Here is a 13,287-nt window from a genome sequence, read left to right on the forward strand (position 1 = left end):
TGAGACAATGTCTTACTGTATGAGTTTATTGTTGTTTCAGCAAAATGCCCGACCAAAACAACTGGGGCAAATTTGAGTTTATGGTCCATTTTGGCAGGAAAGCATGGTCTCAGAAGCATAAAATATCTGTTCACTTTGTATCTGCAGTCAAGAAACAGATAAAAATGCTCTTGGTTAGCTGAGTGGTTGTGGCACACGCCTTTAATCCCAGTATTTGGGAGGCAGAGGCAGGGGGTCTCTGAGTTTGAGGCCAGCCTGGTGTACAAGAGCTAGTTAAAGAACACCTGCAAAGCTACAGAGAAACCCTGTCTCAAAAAACAATAAAACAAAACAAACAAAAAATGCTCTTGCTTATGTTGCCTTTTCCCTTTATGCCTCCTGGTAGCCCCTGCCCGTGAGTTGGTGCTATCCACAGTTAGTGTGCTTCTTCCTACCTTAATTAACCAAATCTAGAAAACCCTTTACACAATGCCCAGATGCTTCTCTCTCAGGCGATGCATCCTCTCAAGTTGGCTGTATTAACCATCACAGTATGTATCCTGGTCTGTCCTTGGACATGTGTTTCTCCTACTTCAGCCTCCCAAGTGCTGGGATTATAGTCATGGGCCATGTACTAGATTAGCCTCTCTTTTATAGTTACATTTTATAAATAGTTGCCGCATAATGATTAACTTTTCTTTGTTTGAATTCTCCTATGTGTGGAGGTTCAATGAGTAAGGGAAAGAAGATCTTAACTGAATTATGAGTTGCAGCATTTTAGAAACTTGTTAGTTGCCTTGTTTACAAAGTAAGTGCTTCTTTACAAAAAGCACTTAAAAGCTGCTGTGTTTGTAACCCTAGCACACCAGAAGTTAAGGCAAGGGAATATTGTCTTTTTATAAAAGCCTAGGCTTGTGTAGTAAGATAAGTAAACAAAGGATAGGGATTTCAAGATTGATTTAATAAACATTGTATATATAATTCAAGTGTTTGTTTTAACCTACTATATACCAATATATTCTAATTGCTGATGCATATTCCTTGTAGAAAGTTTGCTAAAAAAGGCTGAGAATTGGTTGTACCTCAGTTGGGAGAATGGTTGCTGTCATGGTGGCACATGCACTCAGACACAGGCAGGAGAATCAGAAATTCAAGATTATTGTTGTTGTTGTTGTTTTTTTTTTTTTGTATTTCGAGACAGGGTTTCTCTGTAGCTTTGGAGCCTGTCCTGGAACTAGCTCTTGTAGACCAGGCTGGCCTCCAACTCACATAGATCCGCCTGCCTCTGGCTCCCGAATGCTGGGATTAAAGGCGTGCGCCACCACCGCCCAGCAAGATTGTTGTTTGATTACACAGTGAATTCACAGTCAACTTGGGCTGCATGAGACTGAGTCTCAAAGGCAAAAAAAAAAAAAAAAAAAAAAGTGTATGGGCATAATGGAACACAACCTTGCTCTTGCATCACCATGTTTTCTGAAAGCCCTAAAGGAGAGTGGCTGTCTCTGTGGGATAAGGTGATTATGGTATAATGATATCAACCACCTCTAATCCTACTTGAGAAGACATAAAGTGTGTGTTAGTTATAAGACCAATATGCTTGAGATGGTATGGTTGGGACTCCTCATGCTGGGCCAGGAAACAGGCATAGATGCTAATTAAACAGGTCTGTAAGTTGACCCTTTGATCAACATTTTCTCCAGATAGACACCGACTACTAAAGGCCATACAGCCTCCCAAAATAGTGCTATTAATGGGCGGGGGGGGGGCAGGGAGAGCCAAGTTTTACAAACATAGGAACCCATGGGGACATTTTTACATCTGATGTTATAAGAACGGTATTTTTCTTTTTGAAACAGAATCTCACTATGATGCCTTGGCTGGCCTGGAACTCACTGTGTAAATCTGGTTGGCCTATAGAGATCAACCTGCCTCTGACTCCTGATTGCAGAGATTGAAGAGGCCCTGCAAAAATCAAATGGTTTTCTGTGAATTATCTATTAATCTTTGTCATGAATATATAATGATGTAAATGAAAATCCTAGAAAGGCCACTTTATAGTCAGAGGACCTATTTTCTCAACTCAGGATGATTTTGATTATAGCGCTGTTAGTCATATCAGGTCATGTCAGAGTCTGCAGGATTATAAAAATCGAGAAAAATTATTAAATTCATGAGGTAATTCTTTTGTTTTGTATATTTGAGACAGGTTCTCACTAATTGCCTAGAGTCTTTCTGCTTCAACTTTCTTGAGTACTGGGATTACAGATGTGCACCGCCATGCCTGGCCTGCCATGGCTTTTTAAACCTGAGGAGATAAAGCACTTGAATAAATCTAAGTCATGCTGTTGATGTAAGAAAAAAAAGAAAATTAAACATTTAAATGTCTGTATGATATTTTAGATTTGACTTCATATTTCTTTAGATGTTTTAGCTGAACTGTAGTAGTGGTGCCTTTAATCCTAGCGCTCAGGAGGCAGAGGAAGGCAGATCTCTTGAGTTTGAGGCCAGCCAGGTCTACCAAAGTGAGTTCCAGGACATCCGTGGCTGTTACACAGAGAAACCATGTAAAACCAAAATTTTCTTCTTTTTTTTTTTTTTGAGATAGATACACACACACACACATTATGGTGGGAAGAAGAAAATTCATTAGTGCAACTGTTTTATTTGTAGTGTCTTCAGAAGCCTAACCTGACGTCAGATACAAAGGACAAGGAGTACAAACCCCATGACATTCCCCAGAGGCAGTCTGTACAGCCCTCAGAAACCTGTCCTCCAGCCCGCCGAGCAAAGCGCATGAGAGCAGAGGTCAGTACTTCCTGGGGTTGATTAGCATTTCTTGAGTTTAGTGTTGATAGCTATTTATCATTGACTTTCTCTCTTCTGTCAGTGCTTTGTAGTTTTTAACCTTGGTAATGTCAAAGGGATACTTCACACTGTTGGGTTTTTACACCAGCAAGGGGATGGTGTGTTTACAAAGGGGAAAGAATGGAAGCACTCATTCTGTGTTGCCTGGGAAGCTGCTTAGTTGTTAGTCAAAACTGAACAAACAACTGTGCAGAATATGTGGCCCAGGCTAGTCCGTGATCCCTGTCTTTAAAAAGAAGAAGAAGAGTAAAAAAGTCATTGACAATTGTGGAAGCAAAATTTCTGCAAATATTGGTAGACTTTTGAAGAGGTTGGCAAAATTTTAGAAGTTGATGAAATTGTGATGTTTTTATAATTGTTTCAGGTTTGGTAATAATTAAAGCAAAGCTTCTAGATGAAAATAAGGTCTTGTTATGTTATTTTCATTTTGGATAGTAACACAGCTAATAATTTGATTTCAATTTTTTTTCTGTTCCTCCACAAAACCTGTATTATTGGAGAATACTCTTTTTAGTTTGTGTATAAAAGTAATTTCAGAAATAGGATATTTTAAGAGGAGAACAAGGTGTCTTCTGAATTACTAACTAGTAACAAATAGAAGAAAATGTTAATATATGACAAATTTTTTTAGGCTATGAATATTAAAATAGAACCCGAAGAGGCAACAGAAGCTAGGACTCATAATCTGAGACGCCGAATGGGTTGTCCAACTCTAAAATGTGAAAATGGTAAGAAAGTTTATCCATGAATAAGAAAGAAAAAGTAAAAATGATGATGGCAGTTATTTCTTTTGTCACCTTGCTGGTTTTGAGAAACAAAATCTTACTATATTGTCTTTATTCTCACAATTAACGAGCCAGTAGGATGAAAATGGAAAAATAAGCGTATTTGGAATATAGATGCTGCTTTGAAATGTAGTTCCAATAAATCACTTAAATGACGATTTGAAAAGTGTAGGTTCCTTTTTATTTCAAACCAAGGAGAGACTTTATCTAATTTGAAGTTCAGCTGATAATGCTTACATGGCTGTCACTTGATAGAGGCTTTGAGAGAGGTTTGAGATAGGTGTTGTTTTCCATGCTTTCTTTTCCCATCCTCTTTTTTTTCTCTCTTGCACTTCCCCTTTCTCTCTCTCTTTTTAAATTTATTTATTTATTTATTATGTATACAGTGTTCTGCCTGCACACATGCCTGCAGGCCAGAAGAGAGCATCGTTACAGATGGTTGTGAGCCACCATGTGGTTGCTTGGAATTGAACTCAGGTCCTATGGAAGAGCAGCCTATGCTCTTAACCCCTGTGCCGTCTCTCCAGCCCTCTCTTTATTTTATTTTAAAGATCTTCTGTGTATTCTTGCCTGGCCTCAAACTCTTCAGCCATGACCCTCCCTGCTTCTGTCTCCCAAGTGCTGGCATTATGGGAATATGCCACCAGACCTGGCTAGAGGCACATTTGTAGTTCACATAGGATAAGTTCTATTTTGCATGTACACATGGGCATATGCAAATGCAGTGCTAAAATGAGTTCTTCATAGACATTAATGTGTTAGTGAAAAAGCAACACAATATAGTGGGAACTAAACAGCTGTGAATCTGAGTCCTGGCTCAACCTATAACTAGTTGTATAGAGACTTAAAATTCTTTAAAGATTTATTTATTTGTTATACAGTGTTCTGTATACAGGCCAGAAGAGGGCACCAGATCTAATTATGGATGATTATGAGCCACCATGTGGTTGCTGGGACCTCTCTGGAAGAACAGCCAGTGCTCTTAATCGCTGAGCCATCTCTCTAGCTTTTAGAGATAATTCTTATGTTCTTTGAGATGGGTTTGTTGTAAATGAATCACTTGATGGTTCAATACTTGATTGCTCAGTTTAACCAAAATTACCAGGTTTTGGAAACAGGAAATCATCTTAGGTTATAAAGAGACAATGTATTATGTGGTAGAGACCTGTGGTGAATTTTTGATATCCCTGTCATGAGCAGGAGAAGCATGTCTTGTTGTTCTTGTTAATTTTTCTTTGAGACATGGTCGGTCTCAGTATATAGCTCTGACTGGACTGGAACGCACAGAGATCATTTTTTCTCTGCCTCCTGGGTGTTGGGATTAAAGGTATGTGCTTCCATGCCCTGCACATGCCTTATTCATAAGCAAAGAACACTGTAGTTCCAATTTTGAAGGCACACAAACATGTAAACAGCACATTCATAATAGAACTTATATACTAGAATTCGAGGTCAGTTTGTATTTTATCCTACTCAGTATTGCGCTCTTGTAGGTAGTAACCCTAGGTGTCACTAAAATGAAAACTATCATTAAAATGAAAACTAACATGGAATTTTGTTTGTATGGTTCATGCTGGGAGAGGAGTGAGAGGATGAGGTGGGCTAGGGGGCAGACATGAGTATAGCACATACAGAAAGAACTAATTTTGGGTTGCCTCCTGTAGAGAAAGAAATGAAAAGTAATGTCAAGCAAGAACCCACTGAGAAGAAAGACTGCGTGTTAGAAAGTGAGAAGGAAAAGCCCAAGAGTCGGTCTAAAAAAGCCACCAATGCTGTGAGTGACACTTAACCTTTCTCCTTTACCCCATTTTCTTTTCCTCCTTTGATTACTTGCTTTTTTTTTTTTCTTTTGAAACAGGATCTCTTCATATTCAAGGTGGCCTTGGATTTGTAATTCTGTCCCAGCTTTCTGAGTAGCTGGGATATGTAACTCAGACCTTGTATATACTACACAAGTACTCAACCACTGAGCTTCATCCCTAGCCTGTATTCCCCTGCCCCCCTTTCAATAATCCCTATATCTATAAGCATATACTTATGTACATTACTTAGTATCGGTTAACTTAATATCAACAAAGGATAGTCGGGCGATGGTGGCGCACGCCTTTAATCCCAGCACTCGGGAGGCAGAGGCAGGCGGATCTCTGTGAGTTCGAGACCAGCCTGGTCTACAAGAGCTAGTTCCAGGACAGGCTCCAAAACCACAGAGAAACCCTGTCTCGAAAAAGAAAAAGAAAAAAAAAGAAAAAGAAAAGAAAGTCATGCTTATACTAGAAGTGGTGGCTCACTCCTGCAATCCTGGTATGAGGCAGAAGGATTGCTAAGAGTTCAGACTCTAACATGGGTTACAGAGTTGAATTTGTCTCCGAAAGCCAAAAGACAAACAGAATTTCACCTGTGTAAAAAAAAAAAAATTGACCTTCCCTGAAAGATCCTGACAGTAGTGTTTTTAAATTGGAAATGATCTCCCTGATCCTCTCCCACCATACCACAAGAAATACAGTAAGAAAATGTGTGGAGTTCAGATTTTTTCCCTGTGATTTATAAACAGATTTAACAAGTTAGACATCATGTCAGCTTTCTGTTAGTATGTTATTAATGTTATATTTGGGGAAATGGCTACCATAATAAAATATCATAGATTCCATATTTTAACAATTTTTGCAGTTCTGCAGGATATAAACTCAAGGCATTGGCCAATACATCTACTGATTTAATTTGTGTGTGTGTGTGTGTGTGTGTGTGTGTGTGTGTGAGAGAGAGAGAGAGAGAGAGAGAGAGACAGAGAGACAGAGACAGACAGACAGACAGAGGGGCCATGGGGGTGGGTGAGTGCGAGAAAGAGTTCAGCTGTTATGTAACTAGTGCTTTACCTTAGGGTATTTGGGAAAAAAAATTATTTTCTGGTCTCTTCTAGGGGGTGTGGAGAGGTTCATTATCTTGAGCTTGTGTTTAAGTTCTGCCTACCTTGAAGTACTGGGATCACAGTTTGCATCACCAGCAGGGGGCACTAATCTTAACTCTAGAATTGAATTCAAGTGGTAGGAGTGGTTTTTGTTTGTTATTTTTTTGAGTCAGGGTTTGTTTGTGTAACCCTGGCTGTGGTGGAGCTCTCTCTGTAGACCAGGCTGTCCCCAGACCCAGAGATATACCTGCCTCTGCTTTGTTTTTTAAGACAAACTCTTTTGGGCTGAGGTCTTTCGGATGCCCAGGCTATCATTGAAATCCTAGATCGCATATCATAGCTTCTTTGTGCCGTGATTACAGGCATCTTCTACTATACTTCCAGAATATTTGTTTAATATCATTAATTGTTTGACTAAAAATTTATTACCTATGGAGATTATCTTAAACTTAACCAAATATTGACTGTTTATACCAAAAAATATTTTGGAGAGAGAACTTGAAGATCACAGTAATTATGATATACTTCTTATAGAAGGTATAGCATTTTTATTTAAACTGTATATGGGTTGCAGAGAAGGCTCATTAGGTTAAAGACACGTACAACAAACTTGATCAGACTTTAATATTTGGAACTCACGTGGTAGAAGAGACTTCTGAATTTTACATGTGGACTGTGGTTTGCATACACAGATACACATATTCCCAAAAATGTGTTAAGATTGTGTGTGTGTGTGTGTGTGTGTGTGTGTGTGTGTGTGTGTGTGTGTGAGTGAATATACAACCCTATGTGGGTTGGCACATGACTATCTGGTAGAATACTTGCCTAGTAGTAGCATGCTTGTGAATCTAAACTTAATTCCTCAACAGCATGAAAACAAGGTGTGGTGATGCACACCTGTAATCCCAATACTTAAGGTGGAGTCAGGAACGTAAATTCAAGGTTATCCTCAATTTAGCAACTAAGAGGCCACTTGTTACCTGGAGACCCTCAGAATAACATAACATAAAATGAAAAAAAGAATCCACAAAATTATTGTAAGGAAAGCTGCTTGTTGGTTCCTGGCCGCCCAGCTAGCTTAGACCCAAAATAACCGCACAGAAACTGTTTTAATTAAAACACTGCTTGGCCCATTAGCTCTAGCTGCTTATTGGCTAACTCTTATATATTAATTTAACCCATTTCTATGAATCTGTGTATCGCCACGTGACAGTGACTTACTGGCTAAAGATCCCAGTGCTCCATCGCTTCTCTCTGACTCCACCCTTCTTCCTCCTAGCATTCAGTTTAGTTTTCCCCTCCTAGCTAAGTTATGCCCTGTTAATAGGTCCAAAGCAATTTCTTTATTTATTAATGGTAATCACAGCACACAGAGGGAAATCCCACATCACAAAATCACACTCCTTTGTTTTATATTATTTCCATTGCTGTAGGTGGACCTGTATGTATGCCTCTTATGTGGCAGCGGCAATGATGAGGACCGGCTCCTCCTGTGTGACGGCTGTGATGACAGTTATCATACCTTCTGCTTGATTCCCCCTCTCCATGATGTTCCTAAGGGAGACTGGAGGTGTCCTAAGTGTTTGGCTCAGGTAAAAATTAATGACTGAGAAATAAAATTGTTTTTGGAACATTTTTCTTTGCCTGTGGGTTTTAATTTTAACAATAATAAAGTCCATGAACAAAACTAGGCTTAGAAGTGAACAGGAGTCGGTGGTAGTGGAGTACACCTTTAATCTCAGCACTTAGGAGGCAGAGGTAGGTGGATCTCTGTGAGTTCAAGGTCGGTCTGCTCTACAGCGTGAGTTCCAGACAGCCAGTGCTTGTTACACAGAGAAACCCTGTCTCAAAAAAAGCAATAAACAAAACAAAACAAAGCAGAAGTAAATAGGAAAGAGGTCTTACAAAGTTCCACAGTATGTGTGTGTGTGTCTATATATAATATGTATGTTCAGAGGCAGAAAATTTTTTTTAGACAGTTACATTTTATTCATTTATTCACCAACAAATTCATTGTAAAACAATATATTCTTAGCTGGGCGGTGGTGGCACACGCCTTTAATCCCAGCACTTGGGAGGCAGAGGCAGGCGGATCTCTGTGAGTTCGAAACCAGCCTGGTCTACAAGAGCTAGTTCCAGGACAGGCTCCAAAACCACAGAGAAACCCTGTCTCGAAAAACAAACAAACAAAAACAATATATTCTTAACAACTTGGATGATTTCACAGGGCATGGGTAACCATTTTATTAATGTCTTAGTGTATATATTATTCATCCAGAGTTTTTCTTCTCTTACTTTGCGTGTATAAGTCTATGTTGGTGAGGGATACTTTTATTTGTTAGTATGCATGTGTACACAAGTTCACCAGTGACAGGGTCTCGGCTGAGCCTGAAGCTTAAGAGTGACTAGACAGGAGCTTTAAGGATCTGCCTTTCTTCATTACCCTTCCCACCAAGCACTGGGACAAGGATTTTGGGTTCTCAGGATATAGATTCAGGTCCTTATGTATGTGTGGCATGTACTTCATTGACAGGGTCATCTCCTTAGTCCCAGACATTACTGTTTTAAACAAATGGAAATATATTAAGCAACTAATTTTAGTAATTTGCTTTTTATCTTAAATATTTTTGATGTAGTATGTATATAGTGCTGATATTTTAACAAAATGTAACAGAATTCTTTTTTATCCTTAGGAAGAAGTACTTAATCATTGTAATGTTATGTTTTGTGTTAGAATTACATATAATACTAAGAAGTTTTTTATTATGCTGCTTAGCTTTAAAGGTCCTAAAGGATTTCTGTATAGCCATTGTGTCACATGCGATAGCTCCACAGGACAGGTTATTATGGAATGCGGAAAGGGTCCATGGTGTTAAAATTTAAAATGTTCAGATGTTTAATATCAAGGTAGAGATGATACAAATATTGACTGCATTATGTAGGGCAGTTTTATATTGCCTCTGTTAACTTAGTGCTTTGTGTTTTTTTTTTTTTTTTTTGGTTTTGATAGCATTATTTGGTTACCATTAAATGTTCCAGTCTGAAATTTATTTTGTTTCCATCTGATTATTTCTATTTTGATATATTTTATGTTGATTTTATAGTTTAAATTCTTGAATATTATTCCTCTCATTTTTAGTACAAGACATTTGATCCAGAAAGCAAATCAAAGTTAAAAAATTAAGATGGCAAACATACAATAAATAAGTTACCTAGTGCGGAAAAAAAAATTAAGATTGTTAAAACATACCTTAATTTCTCAGTACCAAATAAAAGTTGTTTACTAACTGGAACAATCTCATTCTTTAAACATATTAATTTTTCTAATGAAGACCTAATAGAATGAAAAAAATCTTAAATCTTAAAAAAAATTATCCTTGTGACTGGCTAGATACACTTGGTGTTTTCAAATGCCACCTAGAACACTAATTTTCTTTTTCCTATGCAGGAATGTAGCAAGCCACAAGAAGCATTTGGCTTTGAACAAGCAGCAAGGGATTATACTCTCCGTACATTTGGGGAAATGGCAGATTCATTTAAATCTGATTACTTCAACATGCCAGTCCACGTATGTAGACTTATACTAATTTGGTTTAGAATTTTAAAAATTTTGTTATTAGTTGGTTTACTTTTGTGTGTTTTTGGGGGTACTTAGGCAACAATGTGCACATGGAAATCAAAGACGACTTGTGGGAGTTGTTTTCTCCTATTTGTGTTCTAGGGATTGAACACGAGTCACTAGGTTTGGCACCATGTGTCAAGACGTGTTACTAAGTTGTGATTTTTTAAAAATGTATTTGTTTTGATTTTGTGTGCGTTGGTGTACATGTATCTCTGTGAGGGTGTCAGATCTTGAAGTTTTACAGACAGATGTAAGCTGCCATGTGGGTGTTGGGAATTGAACTTGGATCCTCTAGAACAGCCAGTTTTCTTAACTGCTGAGCCATCTCTCCAGCCCAACTAAACTGTGATTTAAAATTTATTTTATCTTACTTTTCTGGGATTGAGTCTCAATTATGTAGCCTGAGCTAGCTTGGAATTCCCTGTGTGGACCAAACCAGCCTTGAACTCTTGAATCCTTGTGCCTCTCTCTGCCTCCCAAATGCTGGATTAAATGGGGCACTTCCACACCTGAGTTAGATAATGAAGAAAAAAGAGTTAATCGAGATACTGTAGACAGCTTCTCTGCAACTCTATTACTGGTGAAAGAAAAGCTCCATTCATTGAAGCCATAAGGACATGAATAAATTGCACTTTGGCAGCCATTGTACAGAAGGAAGCTTTCTTTTCTTTTTCTTTTTGAGCCAGGATTTCCTGAGTGTAGCTCTGGCTGCCTTGGAACTCACTTTGTAAATCAGATTGGCGTTGAATTCACAGAGAATCGCCTGCCTCTGCCTTTCAAGTACTGAGATTAAAGGTGTGCACCACCACCGTCCAGGTTGAAGTTTTATTTTGACTCCTTATTCATTTAATATTTTCCTATATATTTGCATAATAGTCATGTTGACTGGCTTATACTATGTTATTGGATTTTATTTTACCTAAAAGCTTGAAGACACTAAGGTTCAGACGTATAAGTTCTTTGCCTCTACTAAGAATAGTTCCTTGACACTCTGATAGCTTTATTGTGTTGTTGGATGTGCTGAGGCAATGATTTTTTTGTTTATATTCTGCAATTTCTTATTCTATTATAATCTTTTTAGGTTATTTATTTATTTATTGACATGGGAGTAATTTGCTTGCATGTATGAATTTGTACAACATCTGTATGCTTGGTGCTTATGGAGGTCAGAAGAGGGCATTGGATCCTCTGGATCTAGAGTTAGAGATGGTACACGTGGGTGCTGGGAATCAAACCAGAATCTGTGAGAGCAACAAGTACTCTTGATCACCAAAATTTTTCTCCACCCTTATTTTTTAATTTGTGTTTGTTGTCTGTATTACTTTCAGCCATGTTTAGTCAAATAATGTGTTTTAAAAAAGTTGGGTGTTGCCGGGCGGTGGTGGTGCACGCCTTTAATCCCAGCACTCGAGAGGCAGAGGCAGGTGGATCTCTGTGAGTTCGAGGCCAGCCTGGTCTACAAGAGCTAGTTCCAGGACAGGAACCAAAAAGCTATGGAGAAGCTCTGTCTCGAAAAATTAAAAAAAAAAAAAAGTTGGGTGTTAAATTTCTCAAAACAAGTTTATTTCAGATTATTAGAAGAACAAAAAACCAAAATAGGTCCTTTTCCTTTCCTTGAAGGCCTCTCTTTGTAGTTGTGGTTGGGTTCGTGATCAAGTAACATGATTTTTTTTTTTTAAATTTCATGGTTTTTGTTGGTTTGTTTTTTTAAAAAATAATTTAATTTTTATTTTATATGTATTGGTGTTTTGCCTTCATGTTTGTCTGATCTTGTAGTTACAGACAGTTGTCAGCTGCCATGTGGGTGCTGGGAATTGAACCCCGGGTCTTCTGGAAGAAAAGTCAGTGCTCTTAACTGCTGAGCCATCTCTCCAACCCCATATTTACTTGTGTTTACATCACAACCAAAGTTTCTTCTCCCGCCTCCCCTCCCATCTATCTACCCCCACTCCTCCTGTTTCTCTTTATATATGGGCGAGTCTTCCATGGATATCATCTAGCCTAGTTGCAGTGAGACTAGGTACTTGTATTAGGGCTGGATAAGGCAATCTGGTAGGAGAAATAGCTCCCAAGAGCAGGCAACAGAGTCAGAGACAGCCCCCGCTTTTAGTGTTAGTGGTCTTAACAATAAGACCCTGTTACACAACTCTAACATGTGAAGAAGGCCTAAGTTGTTCCCATGCAGGCTCCCTGGTATTTCGTTCAGTTTCTGAGCCCATATGAGCCCAAATTAGTTGGTAACATGGATTCTTAATCAATACTTAACAGTTCTTAATAAAATTTATTTTAGAAAACAGAGTTGTCTGAATTTCTTGAGTCACCTGTGGGAAATTATGGACAGATTTTTTTTTTCCTTAACATGTTAACCTGTGATTCCCATCTCTTAGCCAGTCATTAACAATTTGTCATTGTCAGTGAACGGAAAAACCATTCTTTGAATTTCCTCGTGCTTCCAGATGGTTCCTACAGAGCTGGTGGAGAAGGAGTTTTGGCGACTGGTAAGCACTATTGAAGAAGATGTCACTGTGGAGTATGGAGCTGATATCGCTTCAAAGGAGTTTGGCAGTGGCTTTCCTGTACGAGATGGGAAAATCAAGGTTTCTCCTGAGGAAGAGGTAGGCTCTGACTGTAGGAACTTGAAGTTTGAGGTGTAGCTCTACATCTAAAGGGCAGAATACTGGAGTGGCGACATCTTCAGTGTAACAATTGAAAGTCTCTGCAAGTGCCTTGGGAAGTGTATGTTGAAATTCTGTTTTGTCAGCTTAAGTATTTATAATTACTCTCAGCACAGTCTTAATTACTGGATTTTTAAGTAATTCAAGAAAAATTAAGTCCTCAAAATCCTAGTCCTGATTATGTGCTACAGAATGGTGATGGCGGAACATTATTACCACTTTAATGTTTATAAGTTTCCATTGTAGTGGACTCCTATGGCCAAACTATTTTTATCTCTGTTCTGTGGGCAGTCAGATTTTAAATGTATATGCATGTGTGTGGTGTGCATTTTATATTTTACATACACATGGAGAAGTATTTAATCGTGTGTCCAGCTTGATTTGTCTTCACATGGGTAACCAGCCCTAGAACAGGAAAATAGGATGTATTAGTGTGATGCTCCCTCCCTGCTTTTC

The 13,287-nt window shown here is 38.5% G+C and overlaps 1 protein-coding gene across 2 annotated transcripts in view; it reads left to right on the plus strand.

Annotated features, from left to right (window-relative positions):
• Kdm5b (lysine demethylase 5B) overlaps window positions 1-13,287 on the plus strand; it is a 65,201-nt gene that overhangs the window by 27,515 nt on the left and 24,399 nt on the right. For both annotated transcript variants that reach the window (XM_075988037.1, XM_075988036.1), the window contains exons 5-10: window positions 2,650-2,784; window positions 3,476-3,572; window positions 5,294-5,403; window positions 7,968-8,126; window positions 9,983-10,102; window positions 12,613-12,771. In XM_075988037.1, coding sequence (XP_075844152.1) covers window positions 2,650-2,784; window positions 3,476-3,572; window positions 5,294-5,403; window positions 7,968-8,126; window positions 9,983-10,102; window positions 12,613-12,771 — 780 coding nt within the window. The remainder of the gene's footprint in view (window positions 1-2,649; window positions 2,785-3,475; window positions 3,573-5,293; window positions 5,404-7,967; window positions 8,127-9,982; window positions 10,103-12,612; window positions 12,772-13,287) is intronic.

This window comes from Microtus pennsylvanicus, chromosome 10, assembly GCF_037038515.1.
Source record: "Microtus pennsylvanicus isolate mMicPen1 chromosome 10, mMicPen1.hap1, whole genome shotgun sequence".
Lineage (NCBI taxonomy): Eukaryota > Metazoa > Chordata > Mammalia > Rodentia > Cricetidae > Microtus > Microtus pennsylvanicus.